The sequence below is a fragment of the Centroberyx affinis genome, unplaced genomic scaffold (assembly GCF_046629955.1).
Source record: "Centroberyx affinis isolate AG114_WGS23_722 - 3 ecotype Tasmania unplaced genomic scaffold, CSIRO-AGI_Caff_v1 ptg004482l_1, whole genome shotgun sequence".
Taxonomy (NCBI): Eukaryota; Metazoa; Chordata; class Actinopteri; order Beryciformes; family Berycidae; genus Centroberyx; species Centroberyx affinis.
In genome coordinates this window covers 32,665-52,113 of record NW_027282138.1, presented here as the reverse complement: position 1 = coordinate 52,113, position 19,449 = coordinate 32,665, and the positions used below count along the sequence as shown (strand labels likewise).

The following is a 19,449-nucleotide window of genomic DNA, read 5'->3' as shown; positions in this document are numbered from 1 at the left end:
ACACACACACACACACACACACACACACACACTGCTCAGAGACATCTGTGGGTGTTAAGAGCACAGGAGTGAACAAAGTAAACTGTCACAGTAAGCGTGTTGGAGTCGGGACTTGAATATCTGACCTATTCCAAAGAGCATCCAGCCACATCTGCATGTGTAACTGCCATGACAACGGGCTGAGATGTGGGGGAGCGTTGTTATTGTCCGCTACAGTGATGAGAGAACCAGCTGGTTGCAATTCCACTCTGGAGCACATAACTCACCTCAGCTGCCTTCCTTCACCTCTCTCTCTCTCTCACTCACACACACACACACACACACACACACACAGATGACTCATCCAGGAGACTCAAAGATGCATTGTGATCCATGATAGCTTTGGCTCTGCAAACCTAAGCACACAATAGCAAGGCCAAGTCATTTGAAAAGGCGAAGGCCCGATGTAACAGGTTCCTGATGGAGCGCATTGCCTGACAAAGACACATATTTGGTTGAAATGTTGCAAACATAAAGCTAAATGGGAGCAACATTAGGTGTGCAGGTATTCTTTTTCCTTCTTTTTCCTTTTTCCTTCAATGCACCAGAGACAAAGTGCTATTTTGTATGCACATGCCTCTGATAGAGCACTACATATTCAGTCATAAAGAATATGATATATATGAAGGGAACTGGATGAGATGTGGCAGTGCATTTCATTGCATTGTTTTGCATACAATGCCTCGGATGTGTTTTGCAGCGACCCTGTAGTCCATGCTCATGACAGTTGATAAAGGCCGTCACAGCTGGTTGCAAATTACCAGACCTGTGCATCGGCGAACAAGGCTCTCCACTGCATTTAATTTGCAGCCTGAGAAGCCTAATCAGTGGGTTGCATACTGTGAATACAGACAAGTTACCACCAACCCACCCTAATTGGATGCTACTGAAAACCCTGCCTGTTCTTGTACGTAGCGATGGCTGAGACATGAAACAGTCCCTGGAAAGGTGATAACATGCCTCACCAATTAAAGACAATTTCTGCCAAATATGTTCTTTTGCTTTCTTCTTCTTCTCTTTTTTTATACCACCTGCCTGGCTCTCCTGTCTCCTCCGCCTTGCGGGTCTCTTCTTTTGTAAAGCTTTTATAATCGCAGGCTCAATCTTGGGGCAGACGAATCAATTCGTGGTACGGCCCCTGCATGTAAGAGCTGCATAAGCCTCCTGCAGGTCAGATTTTGCCCCCCTGACAAATGCCTCTGACATTTACTCCAGGGAAACTAAATGAGAGATCTTTGTGAGTGTACGTGTCAGATATTGAGAGCTGTGTGTGTGTGTAAGAGAGAAAGAGAGAGAGAGAGTTGGGAACAGAAACGGAGAGAGATCTGAGCTGTCTATTACAGTGGAAGGATATCTCACGCCTCTGCCACATCAGGCCTTATCAGCACGTATATTCAACTGATGCCGGTCACACTGCTGAGTTTTGTTCCCTAGCAACATAAGAAACATGACTTTTAATGTGACATTTTTATTTACCAGCATTGAAAAGTACGATAAATGAAGATTCTTATCATGGCTGTGATTGCATGGACACAGCTTGATTGACCCAGCTGCAGGTTCCATGAATTTGCAAAGATACCTATTATAATCTGATAGGTTCCAATGGTGTGACTCGATGCAAGGTGCAAGTGAGATCTTGTCCATTGAAGCCCCACTCATATTGCCACCTCTCTCTATGTCTGATAACCCAACTGGATTTTTGGAGGAGAATTAAAAAGCTGCTGGGGTGTAACAGTGAGAGATTGAATCAATACTGGTGGTTAAATGTGCAGGTTCCTCAGAGAAACTCCAATCAGGGAGAATCTGATCTGATCAGAGGCCATGCAGACCTTCATCCCAGCACGTTAACCTTAATTTTACATTTTGAAAACACATCTTATTGTGTAATGAATGACATCGACCTTCAATATCCAGCATGTGTCCCCGCTGTCTCACAACGAAGGACTGTGGCCGGATTGGCTCAATTTCCGCAGAAAGAAGAAATTGCATTTGCCAGACAGTGACCAGGTTCCAAATTGCACGGAATCCATTTATGTGGCCAATCGATGTTTATCAATTTGACAGTGATAACGCAACGTCTGTGACATTTCAACCTTTTGGATGAACACCACACCGACATTTCCAGTTCCTCACGTGTGGCGTGTCAGATTCCCCAGAGAATTGAAATGACAAACAGTCAGGATGAGAACAACAGCCATACAGGAACAGAGTGAGGACACTGATGGGAGGCAGATGTCACAAAAACATCACATTTGGACAATTTTACTCTTTATTTTCCACATCACATGCAGGTACAACTCGGAGTTGTAGTAAGACATTACAGTGATTGGTCATTACCTGTATTTGCCTCCACACTACTGCATAGCAACCCTTGAGGTAAAACAGACCTGTTGCCAAGTTGAGAATAGTGGTTGGAACCGTGCTGCAGGCTTCACCCAGGCAATAACGGTACATTTGCTCCGGCACGGATATGAAACCATTACTGATAAGATCATGGGAGATTTTTCATTGCAGGTACCTCAGGCAAACCTGATTTTCCATACACTGCAAAGAATACTGGCTCCCCCTCGGTTCCATACAGACACACACAGCACCATCTCTCATAATACAATCTATCGCTGCAAATGTAGCCTTGATTATAACCTTAAATGTGATGGAGACTTGGAGATAAACACAACTGGGATAAATATGTTTTCTTGAGCCTAAATTGTGATAGCAAGCCATCTGTGACAGCGAGCCGCCCGCGTCTTTATCTGTTCTATCACCCACATAATGCCACATAATGTCGCTTTTAATGAGCAGAATTGTATCATCTCCACTGGTGTAAACAGAGGAGTGGGTTGTACATCACCAGTGAGAGTAACACCTATAATCTCTGTTTCTCACAGGGCTGTGAGTCACTGAGTCTGAGTCACTCGTTGCATCTTTGGCACAATCAAACACAATAAATGTCTTTCCTCGCCACAGCTACTCCAGCCTACGTCAGTGAAAGTGACATTTTTGTGAGTAAACAATGGGTCATTCCTTGGAAATTCACAAACCCAACATTGTATTTTGTTATTGTATTAGCTGTTTTGTGAGAATGAGCGACATTTAGAAGTCACATTCTTGGTTATGTGTGGTATGGACAATAATAATCATTAGTCTTGATCTAATTATAGTTCAGGCAAGAGTGTTTTGTTTACACTGAGTAAGGCTGGAGGTCATGAGGGGAGCATCAGGCATTATTCCCAGACCTGGTATGATGTGGAATGAAACAGTGCACCCATGTGGCAGAAAGACACTTCAAACATACGACACAGAAAATGAGATCCATATTTCCTTTCTACAGCCTCCTTTTGCCATACTGATTTATTACAGAAATTGTCCGTGTGATTCTGTCACATAGGCATACACACTCTTTTTCAGTGAACTAGTGCTCTCATTCCATACAAAAAAGAAAAACATTTCACATATACTTCAGAATATAGTCACAAGAATAGGCCAAAATGTAGCCTATATGATATAGCTATATGGATATATGCTGTCAACAGCACATAGGTTGAATGTAACTCAATTAATGTCACATGGAAGAATACATTTTTCTGGCCATTTGTTGAAATACATCTCTTAATGTATTATATATAATAATATATAATATATGTGAAATGTATGTTTCTCAGTATAGGAAAATGAATGGCTGTGCTTCTCATTTCATGTCTCATTCTGATTTGGTTGCTTTTAGTGTTCAGGGCCTTGAGGGGACATAAAGGAGACTGACTTTAATTGAACAAAGACAGTGTTACACACAAAGTTCAGAGTTAATAATATACATATATATTTAAATATAATAGCCGAATAATAGGAAGAAGCAGAATTATAACTGAAATATAATACATGATCCATAATAAATAACACATAACAATGTACAGTTTACATTTTCCTTTTGTTATGTAACTGTAGTGATTCTAGTAAAGAGGCAAATTCATAAGAGTAGTCTTGAAACCTGGTTTTCACTTTTGAGAATGAGCATTTTTGAAAAATGTGTAAAATTTCCCCTTTAAGATCACATTCACCGTACGATGTGATTTCTCATCTCTGTCTTCATAGTAACAGATGACATTCTCTGCAGATTGAACTCCTTTCAAAGCAAACGGTTAAATCATCGCGGGATTTTGCAGTAGCATATTACAATCCCAGAGTATGTGACATAACGACTCTATTTCTCTTTTCACCAGTGTCTGGAATGAAAAAAAACATTGAGGAGTACAGTAAATGTTAATCTGGCCATCCTATCTGAATGGATAGCACTTTCCCTTTAATACATGACGTAATGCAGTTCAACTGGTGCTCCACTTCGCTGTGTGAGCTGAGCTGAGCCGAGCCGAGCTGTCTGGAAGACGAAGCAGCAGCAGAAGAAGAAGCGGGGCTGTTATCGGGACCGGGACGTCGGTGCTGCGCCGGGCCGTCAGGACACAAGATGGAGTTTTTAACAGGGAATCCTTTCACCACGCCGGTTGGACACCGAATAGGTAATAAACCGTTTAATTGCTGTCAGAGGTCGTAACATTATAAATTACTACATCGTCCATTCATCGTCATGCACCTTTACTGGAGGTATTTGCATTCAACGGTTACACTACAGCTTCTCTCCCGTTATTCATGTGTATTATAAAGCGTTTTGATGAACGGATCGATGCTCGTGTAACACATAATGAAAGAAAGAGTCCAAGTTATATTTATCAAGATTGACGGTGCAACAAAGGCTTATTGCTTGATTGGCGCGTCCACTGCACAATGATAACAGAGAGGCGGGATTAAGACCCGCCGAGCCTCAAATTGATTGGTTGTGATCTTTTCTTTTTAACGTGCAGTAGCTGGGCGGGACGAGCAGCTACAGACATCCTCCTGACCCAAATTTGATGTAGCCTATGCTCGGCTGTAGGCTAAACCCATCTAAATGAAATGCTTTAGAGGAGATAACAGTTAGCTTTCATCGATTTACATGAATGAAAGTATCAGCCACTTAACCTGTAGGCTTTTTTTGTTTTTTCAGTTAGAAAAGCTGCTTTGATACTGTTATATTAAAGAAGAGATTGCTGTTCATTTAATTTGTGTGCCAAGCAGTAATGAATGAGAAAGTGAGAGAAAACAGAAGTTATGTAATCATCATAAAGCCAATTGCTGAGTATATTTGTTACACCCACTCATTTCATCATTTGTCATTCATCTTGCTCTTCTACACCTTTTCCTCAGAGCGTGCCAGCAGCTCCAGCCTGCCGTCAGAAGACTGGGCCCTGAACATGGAAATCTGCGACATTGTCAACAGCACAGAGGAAGGGTGTGTGTTATCTGCAGGCATCAGGAACCAGCCAGTCCTCTGGAGGTTGCATTCCTCTTCTGCACCGGTGATTTGTCACGCTGATGGTTTAAAATTTCTCTGATTGCAGACCGAGAGACGCGGTCAGAGCGATCAAGAAGAGGATCGGGGGGAACAAGAACTTCAGGGAGGTCATGCTGGCGCTGACGGTGAGTGTCGTTCCCTCTCTCTCCCTCTCTCTCCCTCTCTCTCCCTCTCTCTCTGCGTCGATGAAGTCAAAACCCACGCCCCCCTGCCTCAGCTGTAATCCATGTCGGTCAGGGTCTCTGCTTACTCTGACCCTCCGTGTCGTCAGGTACTGGAGGCCTGTGTGAAGAACTGCGGCCACCGGTTCCACATTCTGGTGTCCACCCGGGATTTTATCGAAGGGGTTCTGGTCCGGGCAATTATACCAAGGAACAACCCTCCTTTGGTTCTGCATGACAGAGTGCTCAGCATCATACAGGTGAGAAATGCCACGGTTGCCATGGCAGCATGGGGTTGACTGAGGCTGTAACAAATAACCATGTAATAATCATTTTATTATGCCATTCATGATGACCATTTCAGTTCGGGTGAAATCATGCATATAACATATTGTGCATTCAGGCACAGTTGGAGTCTTGTAAACAGCCTGGAGCATTTGGCGCTGTCACCTGCTTTTAGGGTCTCATGCTAATTTGTGTGTCTGGTTTTGAAGGCGTGGGCCGACGCATTCCGCAGCTCACCTGATCTGACGGGTGTGGTGTCTGTGTACGAAGACCTGCGAAGGAAAGGGCTGGAGTTCCCCATGACCGAGCTGGACGGCTACTCGCCCATCCACACCCCAGACAGGGTACTAGTACGGCCGGGCGTTGCAGGAACCGGTGCACTCGCTTTACTGCAGATAGCTGGGGGCAATCTACCTCTATCTAGTTTCCTACTGCTGTTTTAATGGGGTTTTTCTTTAGTGTCAATCTGCTGGCTTTCAGTCTTCTCATGCCTATGCCTTGCTTACTAGAGTTTGCCTGGGAACGGGCCTGCTGTCACTCTGCCTGCTGCATCCAAATCTCCCAAACCTCCCCCCGTCCCGCCCCAGCCCCCTGAGCCCAAACAGCACCAGGAGGGACCCATTGTCTTCACCCCCCAGCAGGTGATGGGACTTCTCACGCTAGAGAGATTTTATATTAGAATTTGGAAAGCCTGGTGCATCTGAGGCTGTATGAATTGTATTCCAGTTAATCACGGACAGCTGTCTTTTGCACGGTGGCTGGAATTCTCTCTCAAATGTCAGTAGAAAAGCCTGTTTTCCTGTGTGTCTCTTCCTGTGTTACTTGGTTCATTTTCGTTTCTCCAACACTTGAATCTGTATTTGCCTCTGCAAAGAGTATTACTGTTCAGTTTATTTAGTAAACACTGTTGACATTCCAGGTGAAGAAGCTGAGGGCGGACCTGGGAGTGGTGCAAAGCAACCTGACGGTGATGTCAGACATGATGAGCCAGCTGGATCCAGTCACAGCCAAACACGCAGACATGGAGCTGCTGCAGGTAAAACAAGATTCAGGAGTCAGATGTTTACTGTCCGACTCTGAGCTCTTTCTGTTTCATCTTCTCTTTCAAGACAACAAAACAATGATAATGTTTTGTTGCTCTGGCCCACTGTGTCTCTAGATAGTGGGTGTCACAGAGGTTAGATTGTTGACTCTCTGCCACAGTAGAGGGAGTGGTGCATGAAAACCATTACCATACAGTCAGTATTTTTTCTAAATGTCATTTTGAGTAACGCTGTCTTACCCTTGCTGATCTTGTACATTACCTCCGTCCCTCTCCCCTCTTCTTTCTGATTGTGTCAGTAGCAGATGTACACAGTGTGCAAGGAAATGCAAGACATGCTAGTGAAAGCGGTTCCTAGACTCAGTGAAGAGAAGCTGATTGAAGAGTTATTGGCTACTAATGATGAGATGAACACCACCTTCACTCGCTACCAGAGGTATTACTCCATATTAACAAGATGAGAGAAAGATCAATAACTCAGCAGGTTGTATTTGGAGTTCTCCATTCTATGAAGTTATATTTTTTCTGTTTACAGGTTTGAAAGACAAATGTCAAATGGCCAAAATGCAACACAGAAGGTAAGGAACATGTTCATAATGGATGCATTGGCTCAACAGTCATATGATTACATAAAACATTTGTATAATGCACCTTCAAGTTGTTGCTCTTTGTCTCTCAGAGCCCTGCATACGTCAACCTCGCCGACCTCAATCTTGCAACCAAGTCTGTCAACCAGTCAGGAGTTGCAGCAGTTCCCTTCAACAGCTATTTCAGCCAATCAGCAGCTGACACTGTGTCCAATCAGATGGAAAGACTCAGTAAGTACTCACAGTATTTCTCTGATATATCTCACAGTGTCAAGTAATAATTGTATGTGTGGGAGTGTTTATTATCTAATTACCTGTGTACAAGCTTGCATACATACATGTACGCAAGGTGGTATGTGTATGTGTGCCTATACTTTAACCAGTTCAGCATACCATGCACTATACAATTCACTTTCTATTATTTAATTGTTACTGTTGTTCTTCTAGGTACAAGTGAAGCAGACGACTTGGACACATTTTCACAGAAAAGGAACATCTCACAGCGGTACAGAAATGCCATTATCATAGCTTTTTACAGATTTAGAGAGGTACACAGAAAACGCATGAGAAAAGGTTTTGGCATTCCCCTAAATGAATGCTGTTTTAATCTCGCGTAGCCACACCTTCGTCTCAAACTAACGGAGGTCTGGAGAACTTCTTGTCAGAAAATGTTGGATAACGAGACCTTGTGGAGCCAGAGGCGGCCGTTCGATTGGCTCTCCTTTTTTAAGTTTAGCTACACTAATGATAAAAATGGACGAAAACTTTGACTTAACCGACAGCCTGTGATGCTTTACATAGGAAAGAGAAATCTATAGTTTTAGTGGTCTGTCCTCTCACATCAATAATGGTGAACAGGCCGTTCTAAAGGCCAAAGGGACTGACGCTGCATATGCTGGTCGAAGTTCAGAGGAAGATTTTGGTTGGTTTGAAGCGTGGCGACAGCCCACAACGTCTCCACCCTTTTCTAACCAACTGTTCTGCTTGAATTTGTCCAGACTTCCTCTAGTTTGAGATGGAGATGTGGCTACGCAAGATTAATGCTGAGTAAATAACAAAGCAAGTGTGGTGGCCATTGATGAACAGGCTGGCATGGTCTACTTGTGGCCATGCCAACCAGAGCTGCAGTGCAGACACTCAGCTCTTTCCCTGGCAAGCTTTTGGAATGCGATTCTCAGTCTTTCTGGGATGCTGATCCTGGTTTGGGAAACTAATTCCAACCCAGTCCATCTAATTCCTTTAAAAGATATATGCCAGTCTTTCAATATGTATTAACGTGAACCATTAGCTTACATGGCAGTTGACCAAGGAACAAACCTTATGTTTCAGTGAGCAGAGTGAAGTTGCTGTGGATGGCCTGGCTCAAGCTCCGAACACCAGGCTACAAAATGCTGGAACGGTCAGTAAAGATACCATGTTACTCAAGTTTTGAAGAGTTTTACAGGTTTAGTCACAAGCTTTTTGGAGAGTGGAGAGAGTTCACAGACAGGGGGAAGCACTGCTCTCATTGAGTTACATTGCCAGTTCCTCGTGGCCTGTGTGGATGAATTATGCTGTGTTGTTATGTGTTTGTCCTTAATTTTCTAACTGTTTGTGCTTAAAATTACTGTGTGTGTGTGTGTGTGTGTGTGTGTGTGTGTGTGTGTGTGTGTGTGTTTGTGTGTGTGTGTGTGTGTGTGTGTGAAGGATGACAGCCCAGCCTCCACCCGCAGCTCCTCACCAAATTTAGACTGGATGGTAAAAAAGGGAATGGTGGGTCCAGTGCAGAAACTGGCTGTGCCAAAATGTGTGCTGGTTTTATATTGGTGCATTCTTCTACTCTCTCTGCCTCTTGCTTTTATCCTGAGGTTATAATTTACTTTTGCTGTGGTCTGGATAGTGTGTGTTTGTTTGTGTAGAGACGCAACATTTTTTGGGTTTGGAGGATGAGGCATAGTTAAAAAACAGTTAAAAAACTATGGTCTGCATGCTGTTTGATATACTAAACAGAATAACAGAATGTCTGAGTTTACATTAAAGCCTTCGGTATACGTTCTGCTGTTCAGTTGCTGTGGTAAAGACTATGGTTTTGTCTGGTTTGCATTGTCCCGATTCTTTACATTGTTGTTGTGCCTTCAGTTCCTGCAGTGAGACAAACCCTCTTCGTTAATTGCTTTGCTCACAGACATGTGGATCCATTTCTTTGTCTGTTCTTGGGTGGTCCTTCTTTGTTGGTGGTTTGGAAGTTTTGTGATAGTTTACCAGTGGTCCACATTGAACTTTCTGTAAATATTGGTACTTAGTTTGCTCTTTCTCTCTTAGGTTCCTGTCAGCCAGTCTAGTATAATGGATGATATTGAGAAATGGCTGGCCATGGAGGATGAGGTGAGTGGCTGGTTTACTCCATTTACTCATACAAAGCATTTGGCATTTGGTTTTGCTGCATGTACATGCAAACATTTTTCTGTGCCTTAACCTTGGGTAGTCCTCATGTTATATGTTGCACTCAGAAAAGTGTGTAAAATATGGCCTTTCTATTTGCGAAACAGGATGATGATTTTGATGATTCAGATGGTGTGACCAGTGAAGGTGAGATTCTTTCTAATCTGTTTCCTTTTTGCATTTAGTAGCTTTTTTATCTTTCATTCTCATATTTGGTGTTATACAGCACCTGCAGGGTGCAGTATAACTCCAGTATAACAGGAGTTGTCTCTTGTCTCCAAAACCTACACTAGTTTTTTATAATGCCAGTCCACATGCCACAACACTTACTGTTCATATACTGTATATATGATTCACATTTGCACATCATGCATATTGCTGTAAAATCACATACTCATGTCTTCAGTTTTCAAATATCTCCATCATTGTTATATTCTGCATATTAGTGGTATTTTCATAATGGCTCATGGTTTCACCATTTCATACTGTGTATTGTTAATACTTCTATTTTTCTATATCTATATCTATAGTATGTGTATGTATATATACATAGCATATATTCATAATTTAGTAATCCATATTTAATTACTCTGATATTTAATTATGACTGCTAGAAACATATACTGTAAGTAACTGCAGTAACATCTGTAATTCATTAATTCCCGTATTTCCAACCAATACAGTCTACTTAACATCAACACGTTTTTATTGTTTTATTATTTTTTTCACATTTTTTATTTCATATTTCATATTGTGTGCTTCTATTCTATTTGTCTTTTCCCCTGCTTAATCCTATTAATCTTGCCGCTGCAACAACCTAATTTCCCCACAGGTATCAATAAAGTTCCATCTTATCTAACCCTGCTTCACCTCCTCTGCAGAGTTTGACAGGTTTTTGGCAGCGAGAGCAAAAGCAGCGGAGCGCCTGCCGTCCCTGAGCGCCTCCTCGCAGGACACCAACCACTCCCAGTCTTAGGCCAAACTTGAGCCTGTCAGACTCACAATACTAATGAAGATCCTTCTCCGTGGACTGACAGAAGGAAAGTCTTATTGCTGAATGGGTGAATGACATGCAGCGAGACAGTAACGTGGAAATGAGAAGTGCAGCCCTTACCTAGAGAAAGGATGATACCAGAGTACAATGCTATTTATTATGGGCCAAGCTTCTTTTTTAACTGATAAAATATTGTTACTTGATGAAGCACAGGGGGTTTCCCTGGACACTACTATGAGGAGTTATCCAGGGCTGGAATGCAAACATTTGCACATTTTATATGGTTTCATTCCTGCTGTTAAAGAAGAGAAAGAGAAGGAATATTGTTACAGAAACTATTGCAACATACAGTATGTACTCCGATAAATGTCAAACATCATGGTGGGTCACAGACAACCATGGTGCACATCACTATCAGAGTAGCAAACACTGTATACTTGTATGTGAGAGAAGCTCAGCTATTATATAGTGGAATAGTTTGATGCTTGTAATCACATCATTATTAACGTAAGCTGTCACAGAAAACTGACACATGAGATTTTTTTTTTTACATCTAACATTCTCTTGTGAAGATACTTGAAGTTTAACATCTTGCAGAACGTCATGATGGAATACTGTCATATTAAACTTGTTTATTAACTGACAATCTGCCCGTTTTCATTCTTGAAGGCTGGGGGTGAGTGCGATAAGGTTCCTTAAGGCATGTAATCCAGTTCATGGCTTTGCAGATATAGGAGTTGACAAGCACACCAAATCCAATCCAATTGCTTGTGTGTGTGTGTGTATGTGTGTGTGTGTGTAGGGGGCAAAGACAACGAACAAGGAATATACTGTATATGTTTTTGCTGTTTGTATAGTGTTATCTTTCTAACCTTCATTCTAAATGACAAGTTAAAGTAGTTTTTAATTACTGCATAAATCATAGGAAATGTATTAGTGAGAATTGAAAAGCAGTCGAACAGTTTTATAAGGTAAAGTTTATAATGCAACGTTGTTACACTGAACAACTCAGGAAATGTTTACTTAAATATGATTGGACTAAAAAGGGCCCTGCCAGAGCGCTCTGGCATTTGATTGGTCCACCGCGCTACACCCACCCAGATTACGTATTAACACGTGACCTTTTCGGCCACCCCTAGCTCGTGTGTGATCCTCTCCTTTCGCTTGCATGTAGAAAGATCTGACAGGACTTCATCATGTCTCTCGGAACAGCTGTCCGTAGTTTTGTCAGACCGGTGGGGGGGATTCTGCGGCCCCCGGCCTCGGTCTTGAACCGGGGCTACGCCGCTATCGCCGAAGCCAGATCGGTGCTTGAGAGCGAGCTGGACTCGATCCGAGCCGCGGGGACGTGGAAGGGAGAGAGGATCATAACGTCCAAGCAAGGTCCTCAGATCAGCGTGGACGGCAGTCGTGGCAGTAAGTAGCAGCTAGCTTGACAGCTTATTTCATGGCTGTTGACTTTTCCTTGTCCTTAAACGGCCTCAAACGCGATCCAGCACCTAACTGAACTTGTAGCACTGTTTGTCAGTTGGGGCCCACTTCTGCCACGACGTGTAGTCTTGATGGTGATCTCTTGGATGCCACTTACTAGTTTGCTATGCAGTCAAACACACAGGTTTACTCATGTCTTGCTGCGCACAGTAGCTCAGGTTTTTCACATTACAGTGATCATCTATTTCTGGGGGAAAAAAACATGTTTCCTGAAATCCACCGGTCAGTATTTCACACTGATGATTCTGTTATCAAAACTATTTTGCAATAAAAGATGACTCATAATTTTACAGTAACCCATGATGTGCTTGGCTTTCATGTCAGTAAAAGGAAGTATAATTATTCAGTTTGAAATGAACCTTCATATGTGCCCACTTTAGCAGATACTATTGTTGCATTGTAGCCAGTAACAGCAGCCAGTTTATTACCAGTGGTGCTGAATCTCTGACTCAGTCTTCTTACTGTCCTGCCACTAAAGCAGCAGGTCAGTGTTTACACTTGTCCATTCATTGTGAACCTTTGCCAGAGATTGACACTGCTAATTTATGAATGGCCTATTGACTGCAGGCCATGTCCTCTCATGTGTGAAACTGACTGTGTGGAATTCATCCGGATGGCAGTCTTTCATGTCTCCCCCCCTCTTTGTTCTGTAGTGGTCGCTTTATTGTTCTGTCCTTGCCAGTCATCTTTTTGCAAAAAAGAAACGCAGAGAGAAATTCTATTGGAGGTTTTCATTTGTTGTATCCCTGTCCAGCAGGCCGTCATGCAAGGTCATGGGGTTCTCCTGCAGGTTTGAGTTTGCCACTGTGTTCATTTGAGGATGACCTGCTTACCTTTGGGTTTCTAAGCTACATGACACTTTAAACAAATTCTCTCTCTCTCTCTCTCTCTCTCTCTCTCTCTCTCTCTCTCTCTCTCTCTCTCTCTCTCAGCCATATTGAATTTCTGTGCCAACAACTACCTTGGTCTGTCCAGTCACCCAGAGGTGGTGCAGGCAGGGATTGATGCTCTCAAGACATACGGTGCAGGACTGAGCTCTGTCAGGTTCATCTGTGGCACACAGGTATGATGGGCTAAATGCTGCTCAATCAGCACATTAGTCTAACACATGGATAATGTATGACTATATGATATCTAACCTACATGGGGCTTAATCATTTCATTCTGTAACATGGGATCGATAGGATCTACACAAAAATCTGGAGCAGAAGATAGCAGAGTTTCATCAGAGGGAGGACTGCATCCTGTATGCCAGCTGTTTTGATGCCAACGCTGGGCTGTTTGAGGTATGCTTTCTTTCCACTATAGCAGTGATTTCATAGTAAAAGTTTCAGTCTTTACTGATCCTGTAGTGAGGTTCTCTTCAGTCAGCTGGGTTCATCCTACTTAAGTTCCCTTGAGCAAGACTTTGAAGCTCTACCAGCTCCAGCGCTACTGTTCTGTAGTTGACCTCTGACCTCCTTAGAGGGGGTAAGCAGAAAGAGAATTTCCCTTGGCTGATCAATAAAGCATCAAATTGTTATTACACCAGGTTCTGTTGGGCCCAGATGATGCAGTCCTATCTGATGAGCTGAACCACGCCTCCATCATCGACGGGATCCGTCTGTGTCGGGCAAAGAGGCTCCGCTACAAACACATGGACCTCAGCGATCTGGAGGCCAAGCTCAAAGAGTCCCAGGTAAAGCAGCTCTACTGCTGGGTATGGACCTCTTCTAGTCCTGTAGGAGGAACAGGTTTATATTGTTAAATAGTTATACCTCTATCCTGCAGATTATCATCGCTTGTTACATTTCATTGCACTCATTTTGGAGATATTAGAGTTTCATCACTTGTAATTGGGACACTTTCAGTTTCATAAGTTGAAACTGTTTTGAAACAACTGCCATTTATTTGTAACCAGATATGCCCGTTTCTGTAAAGTGGCTTTTCACATATACACAAACAGAATTATTGTGCAGTATGTTATGCTGTGATACAACACCTAATCTTATAATACCTTAACATGGCATTATTAGTATCATATTGTCCATCCCGTCGAGAGTGATAACAAAATACCCAAACATATTAGCAGTTTACAAAATCCAAAGGTACCATTATCCTTTACTGTAGTGTATAATCCTTTTGAAATCATAATCCGTCAGAGGAAAAATAATGTTTGTTCACTGTCTCACATTAAGAGGATTTCCTTGCTTTTTGCCTGTGGAGCAGCCTAACTATTTCCCAATACTTTGCCAGCATGCATTGCATCATTTGCTATGTGTGCATTCTGGAAAAAACCTGATATTGATACATTGCTAGTCTGGGTTAAAATGCCCACTCACTACAGGAGTCCTCTGTATATTTACTACAGTTAAATAAAGGTGAAACTATGCATACCAATCTCACTAGCAGACAAGACATAAATAATAATTGACAAATTGCCTGCATTACAGTCTTGCTAGGAAAATGGAGTAATTAGATTGTGTCACGTTAAAACCTGTATTACTGAGGCCATAGGGTCATGTCAGGGTTACAGTATTGATTATGCTGTGAAAGGGCCGGTATTTGTTCCACTGACCATAAAGACCCTCTCCTACTCAGTCATCTCGTATGCGCCTGGTGGTGACAGACGGAGTCTTCTCTATGGATGGAGATGTGGCTCCTTTACAGGGGATCTGTAGCCTGGCTGAACAGTATGGGGCCATGGTGTTCATCGATGAATGCCACGCTACCGGTTTCCTGGGGCCCCGGGGCAGGTGAGAAGGAATTTTAGTTTTATTTAAATTCACAATCAAGTCACCTCGTTGGCTAATTCATAATGTACACCTATGTAACAATAAATGCCAGAAAAATTATAAAAAGTGTATTCTCTCATTTTTTTAATATAAAAATAATGGAAATTCCTGGAAACCAGCATATTTTTAGCGGTTACATCATGGCATACCAGCAGGCGTACATAAAAATTCCAACCAAAAATACCATCACAGATGTTTAACACCCCCCCACCCTCACTTTCAAAGTGACATTAGGGGCACCATGGTATGGCGGTGTATTTTTGCACCATGGTTACGATCCTGGTGGCTGGAATTTATTTATTTTTAAGAATCTGCAATTTGAGACAGCTCAGCATCAAAGCATTTTTGCATGTCTAAACACTTTTGAACAGTCCCTCCCCGCATTATTTCAACTGGAAAGGAAATGCGTTGAATTACGGAAGCAAGACACCATCAAAAATGCTGTTTCCCTGATACAAAGGCATTACGCACTCTGAAAATCGCAAAAACATAGATCGAGGTTGTGTGATACATAACAGTTATGGGAGGCAGAGAAGATGAGACAGAATTGGACAGAGGTCAGGAGAGTGTTTATCAGCTTCATAACAAATGCCTCACCTGTTAGTAAAGGCTTTTACTAAAGCTCTGTATCTTACTATCATTATAAGAAGTTAGTGTTACAAGATTGCCTAATAGTACTACTCACTGTGATTTGCAGAGGAACAGATGAGCTGCTGGGAGTGATGGACAGAGTTCACATTGTAAACTCCACGCTGGGAAAAGCACTGGGAGGAGCCGCTGGTATGTCTTTCATCTGACATTAAAATATCCATACTTTGATAACATATTCAAGTTTGCTTATGGATTGCCACAACTCTGACTGTCTGTAAACACCTTAACAAAACCTACAGGTAGGCTCCTTTTGTGCATCTCATGATTTATCAATACAAAGCATCTGATGTTAACATGTTCTCTCCTTTTTGTTTTCTGTCAGGTGGCTACACAGTTGGCCCTAAGCCTCTGATCGACCTGCTGAGGCAGCGCTCACGGCCGTACCTCTTCTCCAACTCCCTCCCCCCTCCTGTGGTGGGCTGTGCCACCCGGGCCGTGGAGCTGCTGCTCGCGTCCAATGAGATCGCACAGAGCATGACGGCCAAAACCATGAGGTGGGTTTGTACGGGCTGTTAGGCCTTTGTGGTTTGGTGTAAGTGGGAGACGCCCAGTAGTAGCTTATCACTGCACTGCTGTCAGGGGGGAAACTTTGTATCTATTGAGTTGAGGGTTTATATGCTTCTTTTCAGTGCTGAATATGTTTCGTAGATCAAACTCATTCAAAACCCGTGGAATGTCTTGGAATGTCAAAATGTGTTGTGGTCAATCTGAAAGCAAGACTGTTTTTCTACCGTTTGGAGATGTGAGTTTTTCCTCTGACAGCAGAATTATGCAACTGTTGACTTAGGCCCTCTGACAAAAACAGATAAGCCTTTTTGGAGTTTGTTTTCATGCATAGTGCATGCTCGCTTATGGGAATGAAAGGGAAAACAATTGGGAGGAGAAACTGTACAAAGTTTTTAGTCTAAACCTCCTTCTTAACAGTAACCAGCTGATTCAATAACAAGCGATTCCATGGAACTTCTATTCTTGTAAACGTGTAGGAGGAATAATTTTGTTTCCCTTCTTGTTTCTTGACCTTGTCCCTCTATAGTGTCAAGAACGCCCACAGCTGCCCTTGGGCCTGATGTGCAGCTGTCTGTTGCTCACTGAAGTAATAATACCAAACATCTTTTTCAGAAAAAGTAATCAAAATAATCTTTTGAGATATGCAACAGGTGTGCCTCCACTTCCAGCCGTATCTGGCTGGCTGCTCTGCTACAGTCAAAATATCATGAAGAAGTCATGGAAAACATAGTAGGCACTCCAAAAAATTGAAAACTATCATTAGGATAATGACACCAGTCATTTTTATAATGTTATTCATAATTGCCCCCAGGTAAAAAAAATTACAACACAAGTAGACGGTAAAATGGAATGGCAGCAATTCATCTCCATAAAATATAGCCCTTATTTATAGAAATGGCTTATAAGTCATCATTAAAATTCACCCTCTGGTCTGTGTTCATCTACTTTACTCTCAACTCAGTTCCCAGGAGTGCATACATACCTACCACATAATTGAGTTGATCATACGTTTATCCATAGTGGTGGACATGCTAAAATACTGTATCTACTATCAGCCACCCTTTCCTTGAGCAAGACACTGAATCCCTACCAGCTTTACGAGCGCTCTTCTTTAGCTGATCCTGTGCTCTGATCTCCCACTGGAGGGGGGGCTAAGCAAAAAGGGATCAGTAAAGTATGACATTATTATTACCAAAACGTTTGTCTCTACTCTGCCCATTCCCAGGTTCAGGAACAGGATGACGCAGGCCGGGTTCACCATCGCAGGCTCGGCTCACCCCATCTGTCCTGTGATGCTGGGGGACGCACGGCTCGCCTCTCTGATGTCCGACGACATGCTGAAGCTGGGTGAGACACCTCATCCACTGGATTGACAACTGCTGAAATTATATAGGAAGAGTTTCATTCCAAAATGAGAGAAAAAAATCTGACACCTACTCTTACAAAATTATTGGTGTCGTTTAAGTAAAACAGACTATAACTGAGGTTAAAAGCTCACTGATATGGTACCATATATGATTTTATGATCAGTTGACTTTTTTTATTTAGGAATAAAACTCTTCATATGTATCACTACATGTATCCTGAATATGAGACAATGAAACATCAACGTCATGAAACAAACATCAACTGCATGAAATATTGAATCTTATCATGTACAGAAGCTCTGACAGTTTTTAGATGTTTGAATTACAAATGCAGTGATATTTATCAGCCACTAGAGGAAGACACAGTGGCACATTTTCAAAGAATACAACACATTAACCAGCTTGAATACCACAACAGATGGGTGATGATCATCTATTTTGAAGAACAGTTGTTTTCTAGCTCTTTCATCACACTTCTCTCCCCTCCTCTCCTCAGGTGTGTATGTGATTGGATTCTCCTTCCCAGTCGTACCGAAGGGCAAAGCCAGAATCCGTGTCCAGATCTCAGCAGCCCACACAGACGAAGACATTGACCGCTGCGTTGATGCTTTCATCCAGACAGGCAAGAAGCACGGAGTCGTGTCCTAAATTAGTACAGACGAGGAAGAACCAGAAGGATTTAGCAGCCAGCCAGCCAGTATGATTTACTAAAGAGAAATGGAGCCTTGCAGACTGTTGCAGAGCACGGACTGTTACTCACAAGACCTATGAATGACGTTGATGAACATATTAGTTACATTGGCAGGTCAGTTGTGGTTAATGTTATTTTTGTGTTTGCTTTTCTCAGCTGAATAAAGAACTTTTGCTAACAAGTTGAGGTGTTCTTATTGATTTTGGGGAAGAACACTGAGGTTTATTTATTCCAAGGTTCCTACACAGGTGTGGAAAGTCTTAAAACATATATGAAAAATGAATTTGATTATTTCCATGTCTTCAATTTTGGAAAATGCACAAATGATCTGGTAAGTATGGGGGGAAATGTTCTTACTGAGTCCTAGTGTGCATTGACTATACAGTTTATGTAACCGTACACCTACTGTCATATTGCCCCACAATTATGAAGTATATATATCATATTGAACACCATCCAAAATCTTGAAATCCACTGAAGGAGCTGAGGACTTTTTGTTTTCACTTAACTGAGAGGAAGTTTTTCAAGACCACCATATTGCATCGTAAAGAGCCTGTACGATAATTAGGCACCGCAGTGCGCAATGGGCACAAACAGCCTGGCTGCCTCTGACTTGAGTCCACTTGGATCCATGGAGCTAGTGGATTTTCTAATAAACCATCTTCCATATTAAACTCTTAACTACCTGTGCTATGCTGCCTTGGAATGAGAGGACTTTAAAGTTTACTGTTACTTTAGTGCGCCACCTTTGGCTCAGGATCTTTTTAGAACTGCCTGGGGGATGAAACCTTTCTTAGCTTTCATGTGCTGACTGGGAGAAGAGCTTCATTTTTGTAGCAAAACACTGGGATTGGGTTACTGGTAATTAACACATTAAAGACTACACAACTTTTTGGGAGCCAATATATGAAAATCATCTCTGTGTCTCTGAACGAGCCAACCGGGCCCAGGCCCAGGGGCCCAAGAGCTCAGGGGGCCCCTGAGCCAGAGCCTGATACATGATGATGCTGTCACTAACTTTACATTTACTGCTCTGCAGTCGAAGGGCTTTGTCAT

General features: G+C 42.4%; 2 protein-coding genes across 5 annotated transcripts; both read left to right on the top strand.

The window, feature by feature from the left end:
• Positions 1 to 4,391: 4,391 nt before the first annotated feature.
• On the top strand, positions 4,392 to 11,550 carry tom1 (target of myb1 membrane trafficking protein). Of its 4 annotated transcripts, none has more exons than XM_071544173.1 (16): positions 4,392 to 4,550; positions 5,275 to 5,359; positions 5,469 to 5,547; positions 5,694 to 5,843; positions 6,078 to 6,212; positions 6,378 to 6,509; positions 6,788 to 6,904; positions 7,213 to 7,346; positions 7,446 to 7,488; positions 7,590 to 7,728; positions 7,945 to 8,002; positions 8,827 to 8,896; positions 9,184 to 9,234; positions 9,799 to 9,861; positions 10,026 to 10,065; positions 10,800 to 11,550. In XM_071544173.1, the coding sequence occupies exons 1-16, from the start codon at positions 4,499 to 4,501 to the stop codon at positions 10,892 to 10,894; spliced, it is 1,443 nt and encodes a 480-aa protein (XP_071400274.1). In that variant the 5' UTR covers positions 4,392 to 4,498; the 3' UTR covers positions 10,895 to 11,550. The 4 variants fall into 4 exon arrangements, with proteins under 4 accessions (XP_071400274.1, XP_071400273.1, XP_071400276.1 ...); XM_071544172.1 differs by having other exon boundaries at positions 9,184 to 9,249; XM_071544175.1 differs by lacking the exon at positions 6,378 to 6,509 and having other exon boundaries at positions 9,184 to 9,249.
• A 341-nt stretch (positions 11,551 to 11,891) lies between these two features.
• Positions 11,892 to 18,574, top strand: gcat (glycine C-acetyltransferase). The gene is made up of 9 exons (XM_071544178.1): positions 11,892 to 12,328; positions 13,336 to 13,466; positions 13,588 to 13,689; positions 13,935 to 14,081; positions 14,984 to 15,138; positions 15,875 to 15,957; positions 16,151 to 16,322; positions 17,561 to 17,682; positions 18,199 to 18,574. The coding sequence occupies exons 1-9, from the start codon at positions 12,109 to 12,111 to the stop codon at positions 18,348 to 18,350; spliced, it is 1,284 nt and encodes a 427-aa protein (XP_071400279.1). The 5' UTR covers positions 11,892 to 12,108; the 3' UTR covers positions 18,351 to 18,574.
• Positions 18,575 to 19,449: the final 875 nt, after the last annotated feature.